Source organism: Naegleria lovaniensis, assembly GCF_003324165.1.
Source record: "Naegleria lovaniensis strain ATCC 30569 chromosome Unknown tig045, whole genome shotgun sequence".
Lineage (NCBI taxonomy): Eukaryota > Heterolobosea > Eutetramitea > Acrasida > Naegleriidae > Naegleria > Naegleria lovaniensis.
In genome coordinates, this window is record NW_025407867.1 from 144478 (window position 1) to 170745 (window position 26268).

At 37.1% G+C, this 26268-nt stretch overlaps 12 protein-coding genes across 12 annotated transcripts; 6 read left to right on the forward strand and 6 right to left on the reverse strand.

Moving 5' to 3' along the window:
* Positions 1-268: 268 nt before the first annotated feature.
* C9374_010754 (uncharacterized protein) lies at positions 269-622 on the reverse strand (the record flags this gene model as incomplete). Its single annotated transcript, XM_044686333.1, has 1 exon — positions 269-622. One exon carries the CDS (start codon positions 620-622, stop codon positions 269-271), a length of 354 nt encoding a protein of 117 aa, XP_044543644.1.
* Positions 623-1142: 520 nt separating this feature from the next.
* On the forward strand, positions 1143-2975 carry C9374_010755 (uncharacterized protein; the record flags this gene model as incomplete). Its single annotated transcript, XM_044686334.1, has 1 exon — positions 1143-2975. One exon carries the CDS (start codon positions 1143-1145, stop codon positions 2973-2975), a length of 1833 nt encoding a protein of 610 aa, XP_044543645.1.
* A 227-nt stretch (positions 2976-3202) lies between these two features.
* Positions 3203-4069, forward strand: C9374_010756 (uncharacterized protein; the record flags this gene model as incomplete). The annotated part of the gene is made up of 1 exon (XM_044686335.1): positions 3203-4069. One exon carries the CDS (start codon positions 3203-3205, stop codon positions 4067-4069), a length of 867 nt encoding a protein of 288 aa, XP_044543646.1.
* Positions 4070-4145: 76 nt separating this feature from the next.
* On the reverse strand, positions 4146-6355 carry C9374_010757 (uncharacterized protein; the record flags this gene model as incomplete). Its single annotated transcript, XM_044686336.1, has 8 exons — positions 4146-4546; positions 4611-4841; positions 4917-5163; positions 5235-5510; positions 5567-5665; positions 5738-6005; positions 6104-6108; positions 6200-6355. 8 exons carry the CDS (start codon positions 6353-6355, stop codon positions 4146-4148), a joined length of 1683 nt encoding a protein of 560 aa, XP_044543647.1.
* A 74-nt stretch (positions 6356-6429) lies between these two features.
* On the forward strand, positions 6430-9339 carry C9374_010758 (uncharacterized protein; the record flags this gene model as incomplete). The annotated part of the gene is made up of 1 exon (XM_044686337.1): positions 6430-9339. The coding sequence occupies one exon, from the start codon at positions 6430-6432 to the stop codon at positions 9337-9339; it is 2910 nt and encodes a 969-aa protein (XP_044543648.1).
* Positions 9340-9666: 327 nt separating this feature from the next.
* On the forward strand, positions 9667-11349 carry C9374_010759 (uncharacterized protein; the record flags this gene model as incomplete). The annotated part of the gene is made up of 1 exon (XM_044686338.1): positions 9667-11349. One exon carries the CDS (start codon positions 9667-9669, stop codon positions 11347-11349), a length of 1683 nt encoding a protein of 560 aa, XP_044543649.1.
* Positions 11350-11430: 81 nt separating this feature from the next.
* On the reverse strand, positions 11431-12305 carry C9374_010760 (uncharacterized protein; the record flags this gene model as incomplete). Its single annotated transcript, XM_044686340.1, has 2 exons — positions 11431-12001; positions 12106-12305. 2 exons carry the CDS (start codon positions 12303-12305, stop codon positions 11431-11433), a joined length of 771 nt encoding a protein of 256 aa, XP_044543650.1.
* Positions 12306-13887: 1582 nt separating this feature from the next.
* On the reverse strand, positions 13888-17966 carry C9374_010761 (uncharacterized protein; the record flags this gene model as incomplete). The annotated part of the gene is made up of 4 exons (XM_044686341.1): positions 13888-15696; positions 15796-15807; positions 15906-16024; positions 16409-17966. The coding sequence occupies 4 exons, from the start codon at positions 17964-17966 to the stop codon at positions 13888-13890; spliced, it is 3498 nt and encodes a 1165-aa protein (XP_044543651.1).
* Positions 17967-19055: 1089 nt separating this feature from the next.
* C9374_010762 (uncharacterized protein) lies at positions 19056-20833 on the reverse strand (the record flags this gene model as incomplete). The annotated part of the gene is made up of 8 exons (XM_044686342.1): positions 19056-19162; positions 19304-19426; positions 19500-19633; positions 19679-19850; positions 19912-19956; positions 20004-20151; positions 20197-20513; positions 20608-20833. The coding sequence occupies 8 exons, from the start codon at positions 20831-20833 to the stop codon at positions 19056-19058; spliced, it is 1272 nt and encodes a 423-aa protein (XP_044543652.1).
* Positions 20834-21019: 186 nt separating this feature from the next.
* C9374_010763 (uncharacterized protein) lies at positions 21020-23429 on the forward strand (the record flags this gene model as incomplete). Its single annotated transcript, XM_044686343.1, has 2 exons — positions 21020-22005; positions 22052-23429. The coding sequence occupies 2 exons, from the start codon at positions 21020-21022 to the stop codon at positions 23427-23429; spliced, it is 2364 nt and encodes a 787-aa protein (XP_044543653.1).
* A 396-nt stretch (positions 23430-23825) lies between these two features.
* Positions 23826-25103, reverse strand: C9374_010764 (uncharacterized protein; the record flags this gene model as incomplete). Its single annotated transcript, XM_044686344.1, has 1 exon — positions 23826-25103. One exon carries the CDS (start codon positions 25101-25103, stop codon positions 23826-23828), a length of 1278 nt encoding a protein of 425 aa, XP_044543654.1.
* Positions 25104-25357: 254 nt separating this feature from the next.
* On the forward strand, positions 25358-26260 carry C9374_010765 (uncharacterized protein; the record flags this gene model as incomplete). The annotated part of the gene is made up of 1 exon (XM_044686345.1): positions 25358-26260. The coding sequence occupies one exon, from the start codon at positions 25358-25360 to the stop codon at positions 26258-26260; it is 903 nt and encodes a 300-aa protein (XP_044543655.1).
* Between the last annotated feature and the right edge of the window lie 8 nt (positions 26261-26268).

A 26268-nucleotide genomic window follows, 5' to 3' on the forward strand; every position in this document is an offset into this window, starting at 1 on the left:
TTCATTCAATTCTTTCAAAAACAGATGAATATAATGTATGGATGTTAATATATTATAATTAATATGTTATATTATATTCAGAATTTACAACAAGTTTCATGAAATAAATAAGGGACAAGTTCTCATCATCACAAGCTTTAGGGGAAAGATGGTCATGTCGTTGAAATGTCTTGCTCATGGAGAGCAAATAATGATGACATTCACCGGTGTTCTGGAAATATAGGAATTAATATAATTCAAAATCGTAATGTTGTTGAATGAGAGCTTTCTAATTCTTTCTGGTCATGGCCACCACTGGAATAATCACCCATTGAATTAATAAAACCCAAAAAGTAAATGTGAATATCATCATGTATCCACTCAGCACTGCAAATTTCTTAGCCTTCTTACTCTTTGATCGTCCGTACATAATCAATCCGACCACATGTAGTATCGGAACAAGAAATCCAATAGCAAACATCAACATAGACCTCTTATCGGCCACAGGGTCATGAAATTCAGGTTCTGGATTTTCTTCAAAGGCTCCTTCTTCACTATTGATGACATACGGCACCTCTTTGTTATAGTATGGAGCGTCCGACTTGTTGTAGGTAGCAGACAATGGTTGTTGTTCTTGAGACATTTTGAAAATAAATTTCAGTAAATTTAGTTCTTCGTAGGATGATGATGATGAGCTCTTTGCTTGGTAATGATGAAAATATCTTTTGAGGAAGAACCAGAGCAAATTTTTTCTTTGACTCCGAGGAACATCATCACCTCCGAATATTGAATCATGGTCGAGAGAGAGGATATTCTCTTCTGATCTCAACAGCTATGTTCTTTTAAAGCATAGTGCCGATGATCGTTCTGAATTTCGATCATCTCAATGAAAAACAATGACTTGCTAACCTTAAATAAAGAGTTTTAAGGAACCTTTGCATGTGCCGCGTGGTGAAGATGGTAGTTCACAGTGTGCTCACTATCTACGAATTGTGTTTGATGACTGGACCTATCCTTCCATCAAAAAACCCTAAAACGATTAGTATTTGAAGTCAACGAACTTGGAACTTTCTTTTTACAATTAAAAAGTTCTCGTTTTTCTTCAAACACACCCGAACATTGAAAAAAATACATTCACAACTACTATCCAGCACATTTTCCGAATGACACTTATTGCCTCACCATTCGCCAAAAGAACTCAGCGTGTAATCTCCCATCAAAACGAATCCCAAGTTCAAATTGTAAATATTGGTCCCAATGATTTGATCTATGTCTGCAAATCCGAGTTGAGTGATATTTCCATTCATGCTCAACGTTGCATGAAAGTCATTGTCGAAAGTTCAAAACAATGTCAATTGAATTTACAACTTTCAGCAATAACAACTGGATTTGTGGAGATGATGAACTGTGAACATGTAAAGATGATTCTTTCACCAGAGTGTACAAGCAAAATCAAAACGATTCAACTCGACTCGTTGAAAGAATGTGAAATCGAATTTCATGTGTTGAAAGATGAGCTTGCAGAACAAGATGGTCGAGCTTTTTCTGAACTCTTGACTAATTTTTGTAATCATTTACAAATTGTGTCAAATATTGGATGTGAAAATGTCAAACTCACAGTCAAGACTGGAGAGAACATTCTCATTTCTGAAACGCTCGTGTTTGGAAATGTTGAAAATGATCTACTCGAACATAATCGTTCAGCCGTTCAATTCAAATCTCGATTTGATTTCATGTCTCAATCCAAGTACTTGGACGAGAACAACAAGAATTCTTCCTCTACCCTTGCACTCTGCACTGATCTCGTATTGAGAGAAGGCGGAGGTTATATTTCAACATTGAAAGAGAAACAATTTAAGGATCGCATTCAACAAGAATTCGACCGAAGAATGGAACAATTTTTGAATGAACAATTGGTTCAGGACGAATCTCATCGTAAGAAGAAACAAGAAGCTCAAAAGAAATCTTCACTAGTTTCACAAAAATTGAAAGAAAAAGCATTGCAGAATGGAACACAGAACTCTTCCTTTTTAGATCAAATCAAGAACTTCAAAAAGGATGCAGAATTGAAATCATCCGAAACCCATGAAACATCTCTCATTGATATGGTCGGTAACATTCCCGTGGATTTTGGAAAAAACCGATCCAAAACGAATGAAGCTCCTCAAAACGATCTTGGCTCCATTACTGGTCTTCAACAAGATGTGACCGAATATCAAGACGATGAAGAAACCATTCGAGAGAAGGCCAAACAAGTCGCCTCACTCATTCGTAACTCGAAACATTGTTGTGTCTATACGGGAGCTGGAATTTCAACTTCGAGTAAAATTCCTGATTATCGTGGACCTAAAGGAGTGTGGACCTTGAGATCAGCAGGTAAAGGACATGAAATTGCGAAATTAGATATAGAACAAGCATTGCCAACATTTGCACACTATGCCTTGACTCATTTAGTGAAAAAGAAGATGGTGAAATTTATTGTTTCAACCAATGTCGATGGTCTTCATCGACGAAGTGGTCTCACTGCTTCAGAAATGAGTGAATTGCATGGAAATTGTTATCGAGAAGTGTGTGAAAAATGTTCCAAAGAATATTTGAGAGGTTTTGATGTCATGAAAACAGTGAAATTCTTTCAAAATCACAAAACTGGAAGATTTTGTGAAGAGTGTGGAGGTTGTTTGAAAGACACGATTATTCATTTCGGTGAAAATTTACCAACCTCAGAATTGCAATCTGCTTTACATCATTCTCAAGAAGCTGACTTTACTTTGGTGTTGGGAACATCCATGATGGTTCAACCAGCCTGTCACTTGCCACTCATGACGTTGGACAATTCAGGTGTGATGAGTATTGTAAATTTACAAAAAACACAATTTGACCACTTGTCCAAAGTGAGAGTTTTTGCCAAGACCGATGAATTTATGAAAATGGTAATGGAAGAATTAGGAGAGTTGGAGCATGTAGATACTTCATTCGATGCTGTTTCTCAATGGTAATATAATCTTGTTAACAAAGAGCTAATTGATGAATTAAACTAATTTCTAAAAAACCAATTGACTTTCAACTTGAACACATTTCAATAAATAACCAACACCAAAAATCAACTTGAAATTATCAAACGATCTTCAGATCTTCTTGTTCAGAACTTGTTCACCGTTTCCACAAGGGCGCTCAAGTTCATGTCTTGGAAAACCAAAAAACCAAAGTTACAAAAAAAAAAAAAATGTCATCCCAACATCGTTGTGGAACGAGTTCATCATCCCAAACACAATCCCGATTTGGTCTTTTTTGTTCTTCCATGACCACCATGATCAATAGTAAAACATTGGTGGTATTGGCAGCTTTTTGGATTACTTTGGTCGCGGCTACTGCTGGTTATTATGTTCAATCTAGCTCCTTTTTAGGAATATTGAATCCAGCCTATTTTTGTGCACGATGCGAATTTCCCAATGATACACCAGCTTCTATTAATTTGAAGGATAATTTGAATGAAAATGTTCGGGGTGGATTGTATGATTGGAATGCTAGGACTGCTGTGATTTATTTTGTAACAGGACAAGATGTGGATTTGCAAACGATTGAGGTATTAATTGAATATCCGATTAAGGAAACGATACTAGTGCTTTCATCGGAATTGAGCGTGAAATATAGAGTCAAGTTTAATGGAGATTCTGCAACTGCGCCCAATGTTGTGAGCCGATTGAAGAAAATTATTGTCAACTCACCTACCTATAATGCCATTGAAATGGTTAATTTTGGTAATGTGAAAACAAATGTCACGTATTTATGTAATGAATCTCCATGTTCAGCTGCAGCCATTCGAGTTTCCAAGTCATATGTTTGGGCAAGCGGTGGCTCACAGCTTCAAGAGTTGATGGCTCCAATTGTTGGGCAAAATTACACGACATTTCTTGGATGTGAACGAACTCAATCACTCATGTTAGGTCAGTACGGCCAAGGTACTCAATGTGAGCCGTTGAGTGGTGGCGTCATTGCTGCTATTGTGGTCAGTGTGGTGATACCAGTTTGCTGTTTTTGCCTAGCATTGGTTCTTGGACTCCTCAGAGTTTGTCTGGCTTGTCTCAAATAATTTGAATACTGTATTCGCTGAGGAAGCTATTTCCAAGTGAACAATAATGTTGACACACACCCAATAAATTAATTTATTATTGATACCACGTCTTGGTCTCATCATAAATATTTACCTTGTACTTGAATTGAATGGGCTTATTTCTTAGATTGGGTTGTTTTGGGAGAGGGTCTTTGAAAACCACTCGAAATTTACCACTCTGACCAAAACTCGAATCAATGGTTCCGAAAAATCTTGGCTGTTCGTCCACCAAAATGGCGACTGTCCTTCCTAAAAATGGTTGTAACGATTGAGATTTCGAGTTCAGTATGTTTTTTCCAATAATCGTATTGGCATTTTCGACACGATCCACTACTCCTCTCTTTTCCTTGTACTTGAAGACAGGAAGCATTTTGGCAAGTTGTGCTTTGGGGATCTGTTCTCTATTCCACATTTGTAAAACCTTTCCATTAAATGATAATCGACAAGTGTTGGCATCTGTGAAAATAAGATTTGGGAATTGAAAAATGAGATTTTTGTAAAATCATGTGAAAACACTTACGAATATCTGTATCTAATTTGGAAGCAATGTAATGAGCATTGGCATAGCAACAAATAGGTTGCTCAAATTCTATTTTCACAAAAACATCTCGGTCAAGGTGAGTGTTTTCCTCAAAGTCCTCCACTAATGTATATTCAAGAGTTGTGTCAAAAACCTCACTGGACACTCCCTCTTTCTTTGGTCTAGAAATGAGAGTCATGTTTCCCATCACTGTTTCATGACCAATAGAAACTGAGAGTCAACAAAGAATGAAATTGTGTGAGAATAAATATTTCATCTCAAAAGCCTGGGTGTTAAAATACTCACCATGATATTTAGCTCCACCTTTGATATCTTTTTTGAAAAATCTAATTCTTGACGCAGTTGCCAAAACTGTATCAATAATTTCGATATATCCTTTGTCGCAAACAAAACCTCTTTCTAATTTCTTGCTATCGAGTTTGGTTACGGCAATACCAATTCGATCACCTTTGATGGCCTTATCTACAGGTGTTTTAAACATTTGAATGGATTTTACCTTTTTTTCTTCACCAAGCGAAGGAATATGAATATTCTGATCATTGTTTAAGAATTATTAAACCATAATTGACAAATAATGTGAAAGAAGTCATATTATGGACATACCTTTCCAATGGTCACACATCCCTGTAACACTGTTCCTGTCAAAATAGTTCCTTTACCCTTAATAGAAAAACAGTGGTCAACCATGAATAAGAATGGCTCATTCTCATTCTTCTCGGTAATCTTGACAAATTTGTGAAATTCTTGAACCAGATTATTCAAACATTCTTGCTTGGTTTTTTGTTCGCTCTCTTCTCTAGGGTCTGCACAAACTGGAATTATTGGAGGATTTTTAAACTTTGTTTGTGAGAAAACATTCTTAATAAGACTCTTCTTGATCTTTACGAGTACAAGTGTGTTAGTAAAAAACGACTCATCAAAAAAAAAGATCATACCTTATCAATTTTTTCCTCTCGTTGATCCATTGGAATCATGTCAACCTTATTCAATGCCACTATTAAATTGTCACATGTAATTTCTCCAATCACAATACACTATTTTAAGATTGACCATAACGAAAATTTCAAAAGCTATGAGAGATCAGCACAACTCCGCCACAAACATACCTCTGCAGTTTGTGTCTGTACTCCCTTGATTGCATCAATTACTAAAACCATAAAGTCAATAATTTGAGCTCCACCAATTATTGTTCTGATAAGACTGGCATGTCCTGGACAATCCACTAGAGTAAATTGAATTTTGTCATAGTCCTGTAATTTCGAATCCGAATAAAAAGCAGAAAATCCCAAGTCCAAAGTAATACCTCTCTCTTGTGATTGTGGATTTTTATCAAATGCAGCTGTAGAGGCCATTGTTGAGAGAGCCTTACAGAGACTAAAATAAATTTATCCAATACCATGTTCGGGAAGTATTTCAATATCCATCAAAAATCGGTTCTTGTTCTTGTCATTAAAAATCAAAATGAAATTTACCTTGTCTAATGCAATGAACAATGAATGAGAATCGGAATATGACAGAACCATTTGGAATCAAGATCAACATTACAAGTGGAAAAAATTAAAACTCACCTTTCCTGAATCCACATGTCCTAAAATTCCCACATTAACATTGAGAATTCTCTGAGAAGCTCTTGATTTTACTGCTTCCGCTGATGTATCCGATTCCGATGATTCATGATGTTCCGTTTCATTCTGATGAGCCTTCTTATCTGCGGACGGTAACATTTTTTTTTATTTATTGGAGAGTGAGGCTTCTTCTCCACAAAAGCAAAAAATACGCTCACCTCATCATCAAGAGCATGTTGCCGGCCGCATCATCATCTACTGTGTGCTGTATTTGTGGAAAGAATAACAATGAAACGGTGTTTAAACGAAATTTTAAAGTAAAAGCAGAAAATTTGGACTTGTACAGAGCCGCTTTGCCAGCATTTGCAAAGACAGCAACCGTCGGAACCACTTGTGAATCGTGCTATAAAGCTTATTATGCCTATAGAAGGACCCTAAAGACACCAGTAAAGCGAAGTAAAGCCGTTCTTGAGAGTGATGATGAAGACGTAAACAATTCAAAAAATTCAAAAAAGAAATCAACTACAACGAAAAAGGGACGACAACCATCACCATCCAATGATTCTGATGCTGAGTCGAATTCTTCCAATAATAATTGTCATGCTTCATCATCGGAAGAACCAGTTGGGATGTGTGGAAAAGGAGTTCAAAAAGTGAATTTGGATTTTAATTTTGATGAGACAACGACAACAGCAGCAGAAAAAGCACGAAGTGTTCAACAATGGCTTGACATGAAAGACACAAATTTCAAACCAGTTACAACTCTAGATTTTTCAGATGTAAATGAAGAAATTATAGATTTTTATCTCTACAAACTAGGACAGCCAATAATCCTCACAAACTCTCTTGAAGCATTGGCTAAGGGCTTTTTGGAAAAAAACAATGCACAAATTACATCCAGTAATTTAGAGAAAAGTAAGCTCAAACAAGCTGAATTATTTCACCTTAATTATTTGAGAGACATTGTGGGAGATTTAAAAGTTTATCCTAGAGACAACACCACTTTTGTTGATGAAGAAATGACAATGAAACAATACATTAATTTTATTCAGAAAGATAACGATATTAGAGCCCCAAACAGAAGGCTGCTCTATGGAAAGGATATAACATGCCCTAAACAATGGAAGAGTTACTTATTTGACAATCCAAAATTTCCAGACAAGCTAAAGTACAAAGGCCCAAAAGATATTCTAGCAAACACCAACAAAGATATTTGGTCAATCACACTCATGATATATGTTGGAAATAGTGAAACGTTCACACCAGCCCACAAAGACGTCTGTGGTGCTTTAGGGCACAACCTGATGGTCTATTCAGACAATGATAGAACTCACGCCATTTGGTGTATCATGAAATATGAGGACTTGGAACAAATTAGAACTTTCTTTCAGAAAAATGGAGCGTTTCTCGATGATGACAATTGTTTTTTACCTCTCCATCTCTTATCTAAAGCTCCATTCACTGTATATTTGTTTGAGCAGAAACTTGGTGATTTAGTTTTATTACCACCAAGCGCTCCTCATCAGGTGTTAAACATGGGAGGAAAAAGTATTAAGGTCGCCTGGAATACATTGTCATGTCTTGCACTACCTTATTCTTACGAAATACTTGACGAATATAGAAAGTTTGGAAAGAATCAAGTTTATAGAATCAAAGCTGTAGCATATTATTCCATGCTAAAGTATTCGGAAAAGGCCCAATCCTTCAAAAAGCTTGAGGAAATTGGATCTACTGAGAATGAGCGAAAAAGATTTTCAGATGACATGCTTATACTACTTCGAATTTTTGACGACATTCTGTTTGAAGAATCTATTGAATCTGAAGTTTTTGATGAAGAGATACATGTGTCAAAACTCCCAGAGATAGAAAGAATGCATTCCAGATATTGTGATCATTGCAAATGTGACATATTCAATAGATGCTTTCAAGTTGAAAAAACAAAACTACACCACGGTTATGACTTGTGCACCAACTGTGTTGCTGAGGGAAGAGGATCTTTATTTGGAGACAAAATGAAGCTCATGGAGCACATTGGCTTCTCTGAGTTGAGCTCCAACTTTGAAAAAGCAAAGAAGGCCTATTTGAATGTTCAAAAATTGTTGAAAACAGAAAATATTACAACATTAGATGACGTAAATAATTTAATTTGCATCAACGGAGATTCCACTAAGACCACATCGATCACTACTATTGCATGGAACAACATGTATTACTCAAAACATCATGTGGAGTTTCCTGAATACTTACTTTGCCACCAATGCGACGATAGCAAACCAAAATATTGCTCGAAAACATGTTCAAATTGCCATCAATCTTATTGTAATCAATGTCTATGGGATAGATATACCATTACTCTTTGTGAATGCAGTAGAATCAAAAATTGGACATGTCCTCAATGCAATAACGTTTGCAATTGTACCGAATGTCTCAAACAACGAGATATTGACACTCTTAGTTACTCTACGAATATTCTTTCACGAATGGACGAAATTAAGGACGTGCTTCCCTTTTCAGTACTAGATGTGAGCGGTAATGAAAGCTCCACAAGAATTTTGGATGGAATTTGCGATTTTCCACCACAACCTGTTAAGCATTTGACTGAAGTCAAACATGCAACAAGAATTTTAAATAGTATTGTCAATAATTGTCCACCCAATGAAGACACCAACATCAAAACACCCAAAAAGAGGAAACTCCTAATCATCAATAAGAATCCTGACCACAAGGAAGTCAAAATTATGCACAACTATTTCCATCATCAAAAAGTTTCAGTTTGTGGAAACTGTCGACGATCCATAGCAACTGGTATCTTGTTTCAATCAAAATCAGACAAGTCGAAATTTTACTGCTCCCACTGCACTATGAAGAATGCTGTTGACAAAGCCAATCTAATACCACATGACTATCTATGCGACGTGTGTAAGAATACCATTATTGGTGTTAGATTTCACCATGTCCCAACTGGACATGATTTATGCCAACAATGCTACATTTCCAACTCGTTTACCAATGAAATTCGAGAGTACATGCAGAATTGCTCTGAAGATGGAACTCTATCTCGCAGAACATTTGAGTGTATCATTCCACCTTATGAAGATTTGATCATGCCCAATGAGTCCTTAACACCTTCATCCAAGAAATAAGGAATGAAGAGGCTTGCAATCATTTGGTATCAGATCCTTTCACTACTACAACTTACTGTTACGTGTCCTTGACAAGAGGACAATAAATTTCTCTCGCAAATGGTGTCCGCCGCCCATTAATGCATGAGCGTTTGCTCCATCTGAATTTTCTCGCGATTGTAAAACAAAATGCGAAAACAACAACTTGTAAAGCCTTTCATTTCATTCTCTGCGACGCATCCAGCAGCAAGAATATTGTTTCGGAGCTATGGACATTATGAAACGAGAACTCGACATCTCTTCCACACCAACATTATCATGACCTCGGAAATTATTTCAGTTCAAAAAATGGGCCAACAACAACACGGGACCAACATTCATCATCGTCCTCATCATGCTTCATCCACCGCGGGGGTTGGTGCTCAAAATACAACCACAGCTACTGGAACGAGCAATAATGGATCGGGCTCTTCCATGACGAATATGATGATGATGATGAATACAACTCAAGCATCTATTTGGATGGATGAAGAGTATGAAAGAGTTCCGATAGGATCATGTATGGATGAAAAATTGAAAGTACAAAATCCATATGTTTTCAAGGATGTATATATTGAAAATTTAATGCCGAGAAAGGCCAAGCAAGAGGAGACACCTGAAGCCATACCATCCCATTGGGTGATGAAAGGATCTAAATTATTGGAATTTAAGAATCCTTGGGATGGTTTCAAACAGCCTTCGACAAGTGATGTTTTTAAATTTCAGAGAGAAATGGCTCTCAACAAACAAATTATTCCATCAAATGATGAATTACCTCAAATCAAACCAAATATTAATTTATTGAATAGTCCAGATATGCAAAGCATTAGAGGCGATGGTGCACAAGTGACCTGGATTGGCCATTCTACATTCTTAGTCCAATATCGTGGTGTAAATATTTTGACAGATCCAGTATTTAGCGACAGATGTTCTCCCGTGCAGTTCATGGGCCCTAACCGTATCAAACCACTGCCAATTACTATTGAAAATCTACCAACCATTCATTTTGTAATTATATCTCACAATCATTACGACCATTTAGATTATTATGCAATAACTGCTTTACAGAAACACCATGACCCAATTATTTTGTTGCCATTCAGAATGAAATACGATTGGATGGAAAAGTTTTACTCTGAGAAAAATCATTCAGCTCTTTCAAAATTGAAGTTGATAGAGTTGGATTGGTGGAAATCTACCAGCTTCAATGTGTCCATGAGCACTGACAAAGATAGCTCAGAACGTGTCGAATCTAACTTTACATTTACCTATTTTCCAGCTCAACACTGGTCCATGCGATCTGGGTTTGACAGAAATGAAGCTTTGTGGGGTTCTTGGGGAGTACAATGTAGTTTTGTAAATACCTCCCTCTCTGATGCGTCGCAAACAAAGTCACAATCCGAATCGATAGAAAATACAAGCACCAATGTGTGTAACACTCTTGAACTGACTGAAACAGTCAAGATGGACACCATTGATAGCTGTCAGAGTCAAACAGAAGAGGCCAACATGAACTCCAATGATAATATCAAGACATACAAGATGTGGTTTGCTGGAGACACTGGTTACAGTAAGGACTGTTTTACAGAAATTGGAAATCGTTTTGGACCAGTTGATTTATCATTTATTCCAATTGGTGCCTATGAACCAAGATGGATGATGAAATCCCAACATATTAATCCTGATGAAGCTGTTCAGATTGCTCTAGATATCAAATCCAAAAAACAAATATCAATGCATTGGGGCACATTTATCTTGACCACGGAACCAATCATGCAACCCAAGAAAGACTTGGAAGAAAGCTTGAAGCAACGTGGATTGGACAGCTCATTCTTTGTAACTATGTGTCATGGCGACACGATGCTTGCCACGTCCAATGAAAGTACAAGATCAGTGGACATCTCTACTCACGAAACGGTTGTTGAACCTGTCATCCTAACTGAGACAAACGCAGTTATTGAAGAAAAGATTCAACAGATGCCATTAAATTAGAGTTGTATGTGGTACGTATTATTTTTCAAGTGTCACACACCATTTACTATTCAATAATGAAATAGGATACACACAAGTATGTTAATCATTGTCGCTGGGACGAACGGTACAGTATTCTTGAGTTGCAAACTTGAATCTTCTTGTCTTGATGCCCATTGCTTTCAATTTGTTAAGAATTTCCGTTAAACTCTGATCTGAAAGCGTCTTTTGTCTACCCAAAATCCAAGCATATCTTCTTTTGGAGAACCAACGATGTCTTCTTCTTCTTCGTTTTCTGGATTGATTGTCATCATCGTCATCATCTCTGTAGCGTCTTCGACGTCTACAATGACGTCTCTTGCGACGACGACCATGACAACCACGACGACGTCTACGGCGATTTTTACATGACCACAATACGGCATAATTCGAGTAATCAGTATCTAAAATGGATATTGGAGTTTTGATGGTATAAGTAATGTGTCTATGAAAGAATCTCCTTGTTACTTTGGTCTTGACCACCCATTTGGCATTATTAGAGGATTTCACTTTGGCTGTTGAATTACTCGAGACAAGTTCTCCATTTCGATATTCCTTGGCAACAATGGCGACCTTCACTTTGGTGGAATTTTCTTGTTGGATTTGTGAGAACGAGACGGATTGACAAATACCTCTAATGTTGATCCAATGAACAATTGAATGACCATGAAAACCCACCACAAGATATTCACATGTATGAATCCTTCTACTTGGATAACAACAATGAGAACAACATACCTTTCAAATCGATTAGGTAATCTTGCAATTTCAAACCATTCTCCTTCAAATTGGGACAAGGAAAAGTTTGCCATGGGAGTTGCAAGACGAGGACATCGACGTCCACGTCTGCCAAAGAATTGCTCTTCACCATAATAACCAATGGAGAGTAAGCAGAGGATGAACCCAATGGCACAGAGGGTTGGAAATAATTTGATCATGTTGAATGATTTGTTGTTTTTGAGAAAATATTTTTCACACACTCGAACTAGGAATCTTGAATGAGGGCACCAAGAACACCCAATTAGGTAATTGAACAAATGTGAAAAGATCATCTTGTTACTTTTAGGAGAAAATAACCTAATTTTAAAGCTCACTAGTAGTGGTACGGTTTATATCGTCATTTAGAGATTTCATGCTTTGATGCAATTCCTTAACCTCATTAATCATGTGAACTTGGAACTTTTTTGTGTAAACAGAAAGGCTTTGTGCTGTGTACATTGATATTTTACATGATAATGTACACCTACAATAGTGTCTTCATGAGATCGATGAATCATGTGGTTATCCTCAATTCCGTTCACAAAACGATGAAGGCCTTCGTCTTTCTGTCATATTATTGACACATTGAGAAATTTAAGAAAAATTAAGATTGACCAATGACGTTTTTAGTGCTCGTGTGAGTCGTTCCAATCAATGGAAAGTCGCCACTATTGAGTATAAATCGCCTATTTTTTTACTTTACAACCAGCAAAGTCTGCCAAATGTCAAACTCGCCTCTCCTTTTGGAAAAAATTTTTTGTTGCCCAAATATTTCCATAATTGACCAAAAATAAGCGCCCAATACAATTCGTTCTTTTCAAAATACTCCAAAAAAAAAGCCTTTAAACCTCGATTCTTCATCCCTAACAATTCTCAAAATTCTCATTTTCAATTATTATTGATCTCAACAACATGATACCAACCATTGTCTTGGGAGCTTGTACAGGAATTTACTTGTATCGAAATTACGATATTGAACGCATGTGGTCCCAGTGTTCAGAACAATTGAAACATCCCAATGAATTGATACGAAGTTTACAACGAACACAAGAAAAGTATAAACGAGCAAAGGAACCTCGAAGTTCGAATTCTCTCTTTGATCATCATGAAGAGGATGATGAATGAATGTTGAAATATGTAATTATTGACAAGTGTTGTATTATTTAGAGTCATGATGAAAGAACAGTTTGAAACCGTCATAGACCATGAAAAAAACTTGTAATGAAATCAGAGACTGCTGATCAAAAGTTGATCAAGGCGGTGATAGAATCACTACGTATGGATCAGAAGAATCATTCTGTCTCATTGTTCGCTCATCAGGCATGACCGCATCATGAAATTATTTGTAAATATTTAAATTGTAAAATATTTTGATCAAAATAAATTGTGGCAATTACTGAATCCAATCCATCGGTCCGTCTTCTTTGTTCGTCACTCAGATTTCATTCCACCAAAAAGAGGCATCTACCTAACCACGTAGCGGAACCAGTGATCGTGCAAGGCGCAAGAATTAAGGTTGAGCTCATTTCAAGAAGTATCTAGCAGAATCAAGTTTGGACATTCATATCGCACTGAACAAAAAAACCTCAGATCCATACAATTCATTAGCTCCAAAAATTATGTTCCCTTGTGACATGAACCGTGTTCGTTGGCAACATTTTATTCCTCATTAACACTTCGTACATGTATGCTCATTAAATAATCCATTAAACCTAGGTTGAATCTCTTTGACAGTCATAATAGCACTCATGTAGAACCCAATTACTCTGTTAGCTGCAAAACCACTCGTAGCATGTCGTTATTTTCAAACCTATTGCTCAAACAAAAATTGTCATCAATTTCGATAAAATTACGTTCATCTCTCTTCCATAAAATATTTCCAACATTTGGAGTGTGAGTCAAGCATCCATCCATCATGTAGCATTTTCTTGCTCGTTCATTAATGTTTTCACGTAAGTCAGAGAGTGTGACACGTCTTGGAATTGACATTCTCGTAGAAATTGCTTCTGATGACACCTTCTCGTTGACAAATGAAAGAATAATGTCCACCATTCGTTGTTGTGAAATATCCTTTAAATTGAGCTTGTCCATTTGATTCTTTTCATCAATCATTGGTAATTTCTTTTTGGAGGTGTCATCTATGAGCTCAGAAAAAAAAGAAAACTGCTGCTTTTCGTTTTGATTTTTTGCTTCCTTCATCCCACTCGGGTCGCCAGTATTACTGTCTGTTTCACTGGGAAAATTTAGCAAATCCTTGACGCTAGGTAATTTACTTCTGCTTGCATCATTGGCTGACACATTTTCTGTAATGCGATGATCTTGCTTACTTTGTACACCCTCTGGCAAATTGTTGGGAGCATTGGTAGTGTCTTTCAGTGGATCGTATTGAGAAATTCTCGTTTCCCGCCTGCGTGTTTCTTGGGACGATACAGCAACTCCAGTAGCAACCACACCATATGGGAGATTTCTTGATAATGCAGGTGGTGAAATCTCTGATGGTGGTACGGATGAGTTCATTACAGGATTGTTAACACCATCATTCTGAGACTCAGAAGAGCGAGAGTACGGATTGGATGAAGATGCATATGGATGATATCTATGAGAAGGTAAGGAATGTTTACTTTCTCTTCTATTAGAGGAATCAGATGCTGTCATTATTGCAGGAAAAGAAGCATCTCCTGAAGAGCCAGAGTATGCAAGCTCATTGGAAGGTGATGTATGATAGGGAGGAGAGTTTGAATTCATGTACGGTGAAGTTCTCTCAATGAGTTGTACCGAATGCTCTGGTGTACTATAGTATGGACCATTCGATGCTCGTACAATTGGAGAAACTGCTCTACTTCCTCTCTGAGTCATGACGGGAGGTGCACGATATGCATCGGCATGATGATAGGAAGAAGGTGAAGGTGCGTATGGTTGCTGATGTGCTACTGACGAGTGATAGTCGTAATTAGAGCGCTGTGATGATGTAGGTCGACTATACGGATGATATAAATACTCTCTACTATGAGTTGGAGATGATCTCGTCTCATGCGAAGATAATCGGTGTTGAGCTGGTAGATATTGAGAGGAATATTGTTGATGAGTGTACATCTCTCCGGGTTGTTGCTGTTGCTGATAATATCCTTCATGATGATGATGAGCATTCTCACTACTATTTCCACTACTATAGACTTCTCCTTCACAATAGGGATATCCAGACATCGGATTTTCCCCTACCGATGGAGAAATATATCCAGCAATACCTGCATGATGATGATGATAAGCACTCGATACAGGTGGTTGTGTATACAAGGAATGATGTTTTTGATAATTTCCTACTTTCGTGGCCGTTGGCAACAATGGGGGTGCTGTAGAATTTTTTTTCAAGGGTGGAGGTGAATGTGAGGTCGGTGGTACAACATTGGTTGCAACATTGCTCGTAAGGTAAGGAGGTTTTGAAGAGTTCGAAGAGGGTGTGTGGGATTGTTGAGAAGCGGAAGAAGGGAGTGATGGTTGTGCCTGTGGTTGTGTTGTTTGAGGTGTGGATCCAGGTTTTCGTTTTACCTTATTAATGGAAAGGCCAGTAACCTGAAAAGTATGTAATTTTAAGGTTGATTCATGCAAATATTAGAAAATTGTGGAATAATTATTATTATTTCTTTGTGAAATGGTAGAATGTAAACTTACAAATTTGTATTTCTTGATAAAATTTAATTTTCATAAATTAAATAATATGAACATGATGAATAAATATAATATTTAAATACATGTATACCAATCATACTGCATGTGCTTACCTTGGCATAACAATTCTTGCAAACTCCATCTCCGATATTAATATTCGGTACATGTGCAAAACATCCTCTATATTGTGCAATATTCGACTCGTTTATGGTGTAGCTAATGTACTTGTTGCCTTCGGTTAGTAATGCATGTTAGCATGATGTGCAAGGATGTCATTGTAGTACGAGGATAGTATACGAGAGAAGAAGAGATAATGTCGTTCAAATCCATGAAATGATGAATTGAGAAAATTTCCAAATATTCCATAAACAGATTTAGACCGACCAAAAGTATGCATTTGGGAGATGAGTGGGTCATGTTGTTGTATGACGTGCATATCATGTAATGCATATGTATGTACATGATGATGTTGCACCAATGAGATTGATGTGTTGTTAGTTAGCATGATATGCATGTAACATTCATGTACATGAAGATTGTGTTCATACATGATGTCATATCATAAATATACACCTATGAATACATCTCATTTCAAAACGATTCAATCTCAACTTACCTGTATCTGCTTTTCCACAAATGACACATGTTTTACTCTCACTCAATGTGCCATCCCCCATGTTATGATTGTTCATTGCCTTTTTACCGTCTTGTTTCATCGTGGTAGCCGATTTTTGTTTGGATACATTTTGATTTCTGCTACTACTACTCGTACTATTACTAATCGTGTTGGACGTGTGGTTGGTGTTTCCTCCTTCTCTATTCGTCATCATTTTGTTGTTGAATTTAGTGGTGGAATGGACTGATCCATCCGCATTGGTATTTTGTTGTTGTGGTGGCGGTGTTGCTGCTGATGACGATGATGGTGGATGCAAGGTTGGATACGTTAGATGCACGTTCGAAACAGGTATGGGCATGGTACCTCCATGAACAACTCCAGCACCACCACTAGATGCATGCATCCGTCTGTGGACATGGCTATTGTCATCTCCAATCTGGATAGATTCAGTAGTCGTGGTGGTGGTGGTACTTCCACTTGATTCGGTCTGACTACTCTGAGGTTGATGCATCCATGGAGGTATGGATGATATCATCCTCCCCTGTTGTTGTTGTTGTTCATGTTCTTGTAATAAGAGCAAGGAAGGAGGAGGCAAACAAGTCATGGACGTTGCTGAGACTAGAGGACGGAATTGAGGTGCTTGTTGAGAAAGAAAACCCGAGCTTGATGATGAAGAGAATAGGGAAGGAAGTGGTGCTTGTTGATAGTAATCCGTAGTGGTTGTTGTTGATATTGTAGGGTGAGAATTTTCAGTAGTAATAGTCGTAGGAATAGTAATATTTGAGGAAGACTCTAGATCGGTACGAGCAGCAGCTGCAGTGTAGTTGCAGCTGTTCTTCTGCTCCATCATTTTCTTCTGATTGTTGCAGTTATTGGCAGTTGTAGTCGTTTGATGTTCTTCTGCTTCGTTTTTCCCCGACGGGAAGTTACGGACGGAGTTGTTGTTGGTGTTGTTTGGGTTCATGACTGGTACAAATGGAGGTGATGATTGTGCATGGGAAGTGCCAACATGGAGTGGTCGTAGTTGTTGTGGTGTTGCTTCGACTTGGTCATCCTCTGAGTATGTTCGTAGGGGTTTCATGCACGAGGAGGATGACACCATTCCATCTCCAAAGAAGGATGATGGTTTGGGTGATGATGATTCATGTGTATGGGTGGCCATGCGCTGCAGCATTGTTGTTTCAGGTTGAATGGTTTGAAAATCCAAGTGCGCACTTGGGTTGCCTGACTTGACTTGGATTGAGCTGCAGTGTCCATCGTTTTTACTAATCGTGTTGGACATGATGTTTTCAGTGGTTGCCATCGACTCGTATGGAACGTGGTCATGGACTGAGGTAGATCTTTCCATGTTCTGTACAGGTTGGGGTGTTTCATGATATTGTTTGGAGTGGTCTGATGTACGAGTTACCTGATTTGGATCCATGCTTTGAATTGTATTTGGTGCTGTAATGGAAAACACACTACCACTTGGTTCATTTCGTTCTACTGATGAACTTGTTGGTGTGGCTGTGGTTGTGTTGGAATCTCTAGTCGTGCTAGTAATAGTGTGGTCTTCCATTTTTTGGCGTGGAGCAGTGGATGTATTTTGTTTGTTTGTTGTTGTGGCAGTTAGTAGAGCAGGTTCGTAGGTTCGCAGGCCAACAACAAAGTGCCCTTTCTCACACAACAAGCATGCGTGTTTCACCGCTGCAGAAGATCAAGAAGGCTTGTTTGTGTGTATTGGTTTGGATCTCCTGGAAGAACTACAAGTATGACGAGTGGTTGTGATGGTTGTGGCGCAAGAGATAAAACTCCTGACAGGCTGATGGTTCTGATTATCAAATATCAAATAGTATTTCCACGCACATCGTTGCTGTGGTTGTGTCTGTGGCCAACGTGTCAAATTTGTACAAAAATGGTTTGAAGGAAAGACCCGAATAATTTAGCCGCTATTGGTTTAATCGATGCATATTCCATAACAATGATGATGCTTTTCAATGTGTGGTTGTATTACAACAACAAATGGATAAAGAGACTCTTTCAATGCTCTTCAAGTAGTCGACCGCATCTCTTTGGAGTGCAAAAACCCACAACAGGAAATTAGGTAAACCTGCAGTGGGTGAAAGGTAGTAGCAACAATATTTGTGCAAAGTAGTAAATGAAGACACTGCTCCATAAACGGTGAAGTACAATAGTGTGTTGAACACTGTGTTCCCCCATTATCGCTTCTTTTAGATCTGAAATAGCCAGTAAAGTGCAAATAGTGTGATCTTTTTTATCCTACTACAAACAATGTTTCCTTTCTGGCGCGTATCCGGCGTGTGCGAAAAAAATAGCTTCCTCACATGCTAAAGAAACTCCTTGTTTTGGTGTTGTTTCAATATCCACGACAAACTTGTGGTCAACACCAACAATATCTACGACAACGACAAACTTGTTGGCAGTGTTGGTGATGAAGCAATTGCTTCTGGATCCAACTCGCCAACACACGTTCATCACCATCTTCACTAGATTCGCCCAGCAAGGTTGGAAATATCAAAATAAGAAAAAGCAAACAACATTAATAGAAAGTGGATGATTGAATTTTGGCAAGTCATACCAAGTCTCATAATGAAAGAGTTTGGCAAGTGATGATACTATTCAAGGAGAAGCACTTCCAAAGCAATGGTTAAAACATGGAACGACCGTTTAAATAGAAAGTCACATCGGCAAATGCCGATTTAACATTCTTCAAGTTATTTAGAAAGTATTCAAGGGTACGTGTTGTAGATGCAGCTAGGTTGTAGAAAAATTTCACAAGACCATTGAGGTTGAAGGAGTGATTTCACAATAGCAATGGTTGAGGTTTAAGGCATGAATGGAAACCAATAAAGTTCATCAGTATAAAAACTCCACATTAACTAATGGCATACTTACTCGCAAAGAATAATGTGAAATTGTTCCCTCCAGACACAACTAAGCGATCGGTTGGAGACAAATGAAAGGGAAGCTCAACAGAATAAAAAGTTTTAGCGCTCTCTGCTTTGCATGTCCCAAATACTATTGTGTTAAATTATGGAATGATAATGCAGTTGTTGGAGTCTTGCTTTGTTGTCATGTAACACAAACTTACATAAATTTTCATATCTTAAATAACTTCGGGTGAAGACGGGAAAGAGTTGAATATTCGCTACTCTTGGGTCATGTTGTTCAAGAATGGGTAAATCCATAAAACCATATGAGGACGAATCCTTATACTTGACTCCACTAAAGAAATACAGGTGATCAATTTTCGAATTAAAATCCACATACCATTGATTATTATCATTCCAACCAGAACTGACAACTGCAAAAGGCCCTGGTGCTTGTATCTGTTGAGCAGACGTAATGACGTGGGTATGGTAGCCATTTTTTGCTGGAAATGCATCAATAATATTGTCAAACAAGATTTTGGTGAAGCATTCACATGTCTTGTTAGTAAATGCTGAACAATGGTGTGTAGGTGATACATGTTGTTTAGGAGTTGAATCCTAGGTGACACTTACTTTGATTATTCTCTGCTGAACCTGTGACCCAAAACTCATTTGTATCTTCATGAATGTTTTGTGAGAAAATGTCCATTTACATCTCCACTTACTGGAAACAAATGCTGTGAAATATCGGCTGCATGTCAACTTTTTGATTTTGTGTGGAAATTCTTGCACATGTTGTTTGACTCCATGCTGATCGTTGATCAAGAAATATGATTTCTCAAAGTTGGAAGCATCTCGTGTTGCTCTCAGACCCTAATAATGTCAACATGCCATTGAGTCATCATCATCATAACCTACCGTTTGATAAAAAGATGAATAACCAATTCCAAATACCTGCTTTTCATTAATTGCAAGACAGGTGTGATATCTTCCACAAGAGAAATGGGTAATTATTCCATGCTCTGGAATGAAGGCATTATCTACTTCTTGGAATATTTTGTGTTTTGCTTTACTTTTTCCGAGTTGACTGAATATGTCCTCTCCAAAGTTAAAGAGTCTATTACAATCTGTGACAACCCAAACAGTATTTTCTCCACAATCCATAAATTTGATGGTAAGACCTAATTGTTTGATGTCATCAATTTCTCGAATAGATCGACTGGGTAAGTCAAATTCTGAGAATGAAATTGGAAAATCACACATGTTCAGTTGATCATAGATCAAATATTTCAAAAATAGCAACTTGTGCTTCAACAAATGAAATCATACCTGTAATTTTCATATCATGATGAACCAGATAAAATTTAGTGAACGAGTTCGCGATCATAATTACATTCTCCTCTGCAATCGCACGAGTATAATCATAGATAATATTTTCCGAGCATGAATCAAATTTAACCGCATAGGGATCTACTTGATACAAGTTTTGATGATTACTGAAAACAAGCCGATCACTCGATCGGATGCAAAGACGAGGGTTCAGTTGTGTTTTCATATTTTTTGTTTGTTCAAAGACTTCACAACAAGATGAACTTTTTTAAATTTTTGAATTTCCACAAAAGTATTAACAGAGCCTCTTGGAAATCCGCTTAAAGTAAGGATTGGGATGTTTATTTATTGTAACTGCTTTTCTTTTATGAATAATCATGAAGGGCAAACAAACAACAAAAAAAATGAAAAGATGAAGCCTTTCTTTGAAGATGACTCTCACACCAGTCAGGAGCACAATCATCATAACAAGTTGAGAAATGATCATGACTATTCAGGTTTCATATGGGAGGAGAGGCAGCTGATGAATTGGTTGAAGGATGTTTGGAATGAGCATGAAAAATTGTCATCATCACCGGGAGAGGATGAATCCGATCCTAACCATACTCTTCCATCATCAACGAACAATTTTGAGAGTATCCGTGGTGGGAGAAAAATCATCATGAACAAGAGGAGCGTTCAAAATCAACAATTAATATCGGAGTGGAATAGACAAGTTGCAAAATTTAATCTCTTGTTTCCATGCTCGGAATCAGCCATTCATGAGCAACAAGTTTGTTTGAATATGCTGAAAAGGATGTATTATGAGAAAAGTCATTTGAAAAGTAATACGTGTAACATTGATTTTCTTAGCAATTGTTTCAATAATTTATTTGTCCCTTTAAGATATATGCGATTGGATAGTACTTGCTGTTGTAAAGACTATTTTTCTGCTGAAACATATCCCCAAATTAGAACTTTTGACTTTCCTACATTCCTTAATTATGAAATGGAGTATAACAGTGATTCACTACTTGGATTTTTTGGTTCAGCACAATTGCTTGGTGACGTGTTGGACACAATATTTGACGAATGGGAAACGTTGGAGACCTCAAAGAAATCCTATGGCCCTTATAGCTGGGCTCCTCTCTCGAGAAAAATTAACGTACTCATGACACAAGGAGAGTACAATGAAAGTATACCTGAACCCCCGTCTGTTGAAAACTCCTCTTGTGTCATGCGAGAGCCCGTATGGAGAGTTTTTAGGGATGAACGTGGCGAGATTTGTTGTATTTTGTCGAATGACTTTCGACTGATGGAAATAGAATATTTTTGCTTACTTTTGACTAAGTACCTTCCTTATGATAAATTACATATTCAACAATTGTTACTGACAAGCTCAGTTCACAGGAGGAACTTGTAAGTTTTTTTATACGTCACCATTGATGATGATACATTGAAACAGGTATGGCGAGTGGGAGGAAAGAATTTCGAACATGTCAACAGTTCAACCGGAGAGTACTTGGCTTTCGTACATGATCACACTATGTGAATACTTGTTTCCCAACTCTAAGATAGATATCATTTTGAGAAGATCTCTAACCCTATTGGATGGCCTTCGAGCAAAAGTATTTAAGCAAAATCATCATGAAGAATTCACTATGTGCATAGTACAAATAACCCCCGAGTTGATCTCTAATACTTTATCTAGTGAGGAAATTCTACTAGCTATCACCGCTGTTGAAAATCTTAATAGATTTTTCGAACGCCAAAACTTTAATGGACATCCAATGAACGTACTCAATTGGATCACCTGTGGACTTTTAAAAGATTTGCACTTGGTAGAAAATTGTACATTGTTAGGTTCAAAACAGAAAGCCATGATCTTCCAGCATGTGAGTGAGAAAATTGACAAGTTTCGAAAGGACAATATTCCCTTTCGATTTTCTCCAACTTTTTTTTTGATATACCTAGCTTCACAAGCAGCTTCAGAGAATGTTCAACGTGATGAACCACTTGTTCTGAATAACGTTTTACATCAACCATCCTCGCTAGATTTTAGGGATTTTTCACCTCTTTCGTCAACGTTTGAAAATTTATTGACACTTGTAAATTGTGGAGATTCTTTTCTTTTTGGTGCGCTTCTTGAACACACTTTGGGGCCAACAATCTACTCTGCACAACTTAATCAAATCGAAGAATTTCACCATTTAAATATTATGTTACAAGATCATGTTGAAATCAAGAAACAAATCGAACGAGAGGTGGCAATACATTACAGCTCTGATATTCGAGAGTTGATGATAGAGAATAGTTCTAGAGGAGAAGATTTTCATTTTCTTTGCACTCTATTGATTTGCTCGACGAAGCAACTGTTGCACAATAGAAAGGACTTAACAAGGCCTACTTTCCAGAAAGCATTTCCTGCGCTGTATTCACCCACACTCATGGAAAGTTTTGCAAATTTAAGGCAGCCACATCCTGTACTACTCAACACACATTGCACATCAACCCATAGACGATATGTCACTCTATTAGTTGATTCAAAAACGGATTATACATCCTTGTTAAGCATGAGCGATGAAGTTATCAATCATGCCACACAAGAAGATGAATCGTCAATGATGACCTTAGAATTAATGATTGATATGTTGATTGAGAGACTTATTTCAATATCTATTCCCATTTCTAACAAGATTGAGCTGGTGTTTTTTGTCCTAAAGTATGGATTTAAGGCTCCTACACATCCTTGTGGGTTGTTAATGATTGAAAAGTGCACACCAACTATTCAATCTTTATTGAAAATTGTGTTTGAACAAATACAAGCAAAAGGTCTGAAATAATTATTGCCTTCTCAAAAAGGAATCTTGCTCCATCTTGTAATGCTCCAGTAATTGAGATTGATTTCTTTTGCATTTCTGAGGAAACCAGTGAATGCTTATTCATACGTGCCACGACGCCAATCACGGCCGAGAAAAACGTTGGCACTTCCTCCTTATTGGCAATGTACAGTGGAATAAAATCAGTAAAACATGGTTCCCAAAATGATAAAGTTGACGTTGAACACAGACTCGAGCAACATAGAACAATTTCGCTCAAATTTGAGATAATGGCTCAAAATCAATGTAATCAAGTTTTTAAGGATGTTTCGGATGATGAAGAGGATCCGACAATTTCTCGATTCGAAAAATTGATGAATAATGTGACATATTTTGTAAATGAAAAACCGAGTTGTTAATTTAATAACCATTATTAGACCTTGAGTTCTGTTCAAAGACACGACTGTACAATTGATAAGACTGCGAGCTGCTAGGAAATAAATTCTTTTCCAATCGGTACTTTTCAAGGAATTGAGAAAATTCATAGTGCACTTCTGGAGCTAACAAGTGTTGTGCATTCATGATGGCTTCCATGAGTTCAATGGCAAGTGTCACAAATTTTCTAGATTTTTCATTGAAGAGGTAACCATTAGAATCCATATCCAAGAAGGAAGATCTTAGAAATTTCAATAAATTGCAAAAACGCTCAAAATCTTGCATGTGTGAAATTTTCAATTCTCGTTGTAATCTCATGCGCAAAGCTGTGAAAATATCTACAACCATGTGATAGGAGCTCTTTCCATTGATCCAATGTAGTACTTCAATTAAGGGTTCAAAACTCTCAATATTTGGTGTGATTTTCCAAAATGTCAAAATCAAGTCATGTGTTGCAATGGTTTTATCTAATTGTGAAGCAACTTCTATAAACCATTGCACTGTTTTTTGCTTCAAATAGCAATCCTGTTGTTTTACAATGCATACTACCCATTCCATTCTCTCATTCAATTTTTGTAAAAGCTTCAATTTGCTTTCAGTTTTACGTTCGAGAATATTGTCAGGCCAAACTGTGCTGGTAAAGTGATGCCATTTTCTACAACAATGTTTCAAAGCGGCGTCCATGCAACGAATAAAATAGTATGTGAGATCTTTGTAAAAATAAGGATTAGGTGTTGGTAAATAATATTTTTCAATGAGTTGAATGGTTTTAAAGTATTGGTCCATGTCAAAAAAGTATTTATCGGATTTGGATAGACCTTGGTGCAACTGTTTGATTCCAAATCTCATGTAATAATATTGAAAATTTACAGTAAAATTTAAACGATTACTGTGAAATTTTGACACTTGTTGGTTGTGAAATATTTCATCACCTTCTATTTGTGGAACTTGCGTCATTCTCTCGAAAAAATAGGGTTTCAAATCGAGTAATAGTCTCACTGGTCGTTTGCGTTGTGCGTGTTGTAAATGTCTTAGAGGTTTCAAGTGCACAATCATGAGTTCCACTTTCTCAATAAATTTCCAAATTAAAAAATCATTTAAATTCGGAAATAATTTAGCACACTCCAAGTTGGAACTCTGGCTATTCGTTCCGAAAATGATGTTATAAATTTCTTCAAAATTTAAATACAAGAAAATTTCAAAATTAATTTCCGATGGAAGATGACTCAATGACAAGCTCCGAAATGTGGTTGAATTTTTCATTTTTTTTTCAATTCCCAAATATTATTTACCAAAATTGGCGTGAAATCCATAAAATTCTCACCCTACCAAGTTGGTAAATGTCAAACCAAGTATTATGAAAACACAAGATTCAAAAAGCCAGTTCAAAAGCAAACCCCAATCCTCACACGGATTTACCAGCACCAGTGGATTTTTTTTTCTTGAATTCATGATCCGTTGGAATAAGTAAAGACCGAGTTCACTTGTTCCATCTTTCATGAAAAAAAAAGAAGAAAATGAGCGAAACATCATCTCCAGCAACAACAACAGACCAAGTGCTGCTGTATTCGGAAGAGATCAAAGGCTTCTCTGGAAAATTCAATCTCATTTTCTCTCATACGTTTGAACGAGATAGCTCAATTCCGAATAATGTAGATAATGTAGCACAATATCGGTATGCATGGGCTTGCGGACGAGAGTTTGTGTGCTTTGGTGAAAACAAGATGGATGTTTTTGATGTGAATGATCGTTTCAAAAAAATTAAAACGTTTGATCTCGTTTCTTGTAATTTACAGGGTATACCGTATTCGGTTGCATATTGTAAGAAAGATCATTCTTGTATCTTTGAAACGAGACCACTTTCAGGATTTCCAATCAAAATTTCGAAAATAGATCTTAGGAACGGAGAAGTGAAATGGTCCACAAGTTTCAATTCATCTAAAAACCTATACAACAGCCTTCACAGTTTTGTAATGGATACTAGAGGAATTATCTATCTTTTGGATCAAACAAGTCAGCAAATCGTTTTGATTTGTAGTGAAAGTGGCCAGATTATTGATAAAATTGGAAAAAATTGTAAAACGACTTTCAATTCAGAAGCTTATAACCCTTATTACCTATCTATGGATAGAAACGATAACTTGTTAGTGACTTGTTACGATCAAAACTGGATACCCATACTCAAAATGTTCACACGAAATTTGAAATATGTGAAAACTCTCAAAGTTTCTGGCTATTATTTTTCAGCTCCTCTCCTTTATGATCCAATTTCGGATGGTTACATTTTCCGTTCACACAATGGTATTCAATATGCTTCCAAAGATTTTGAGGCGATTTCACAGAAAAACATCACAGCCCATTTTTATTCCTTATCAAATGGAGTGGGGATTTTTAATCTCACACCCACACAGGTTGGGTGAGTTGAGAT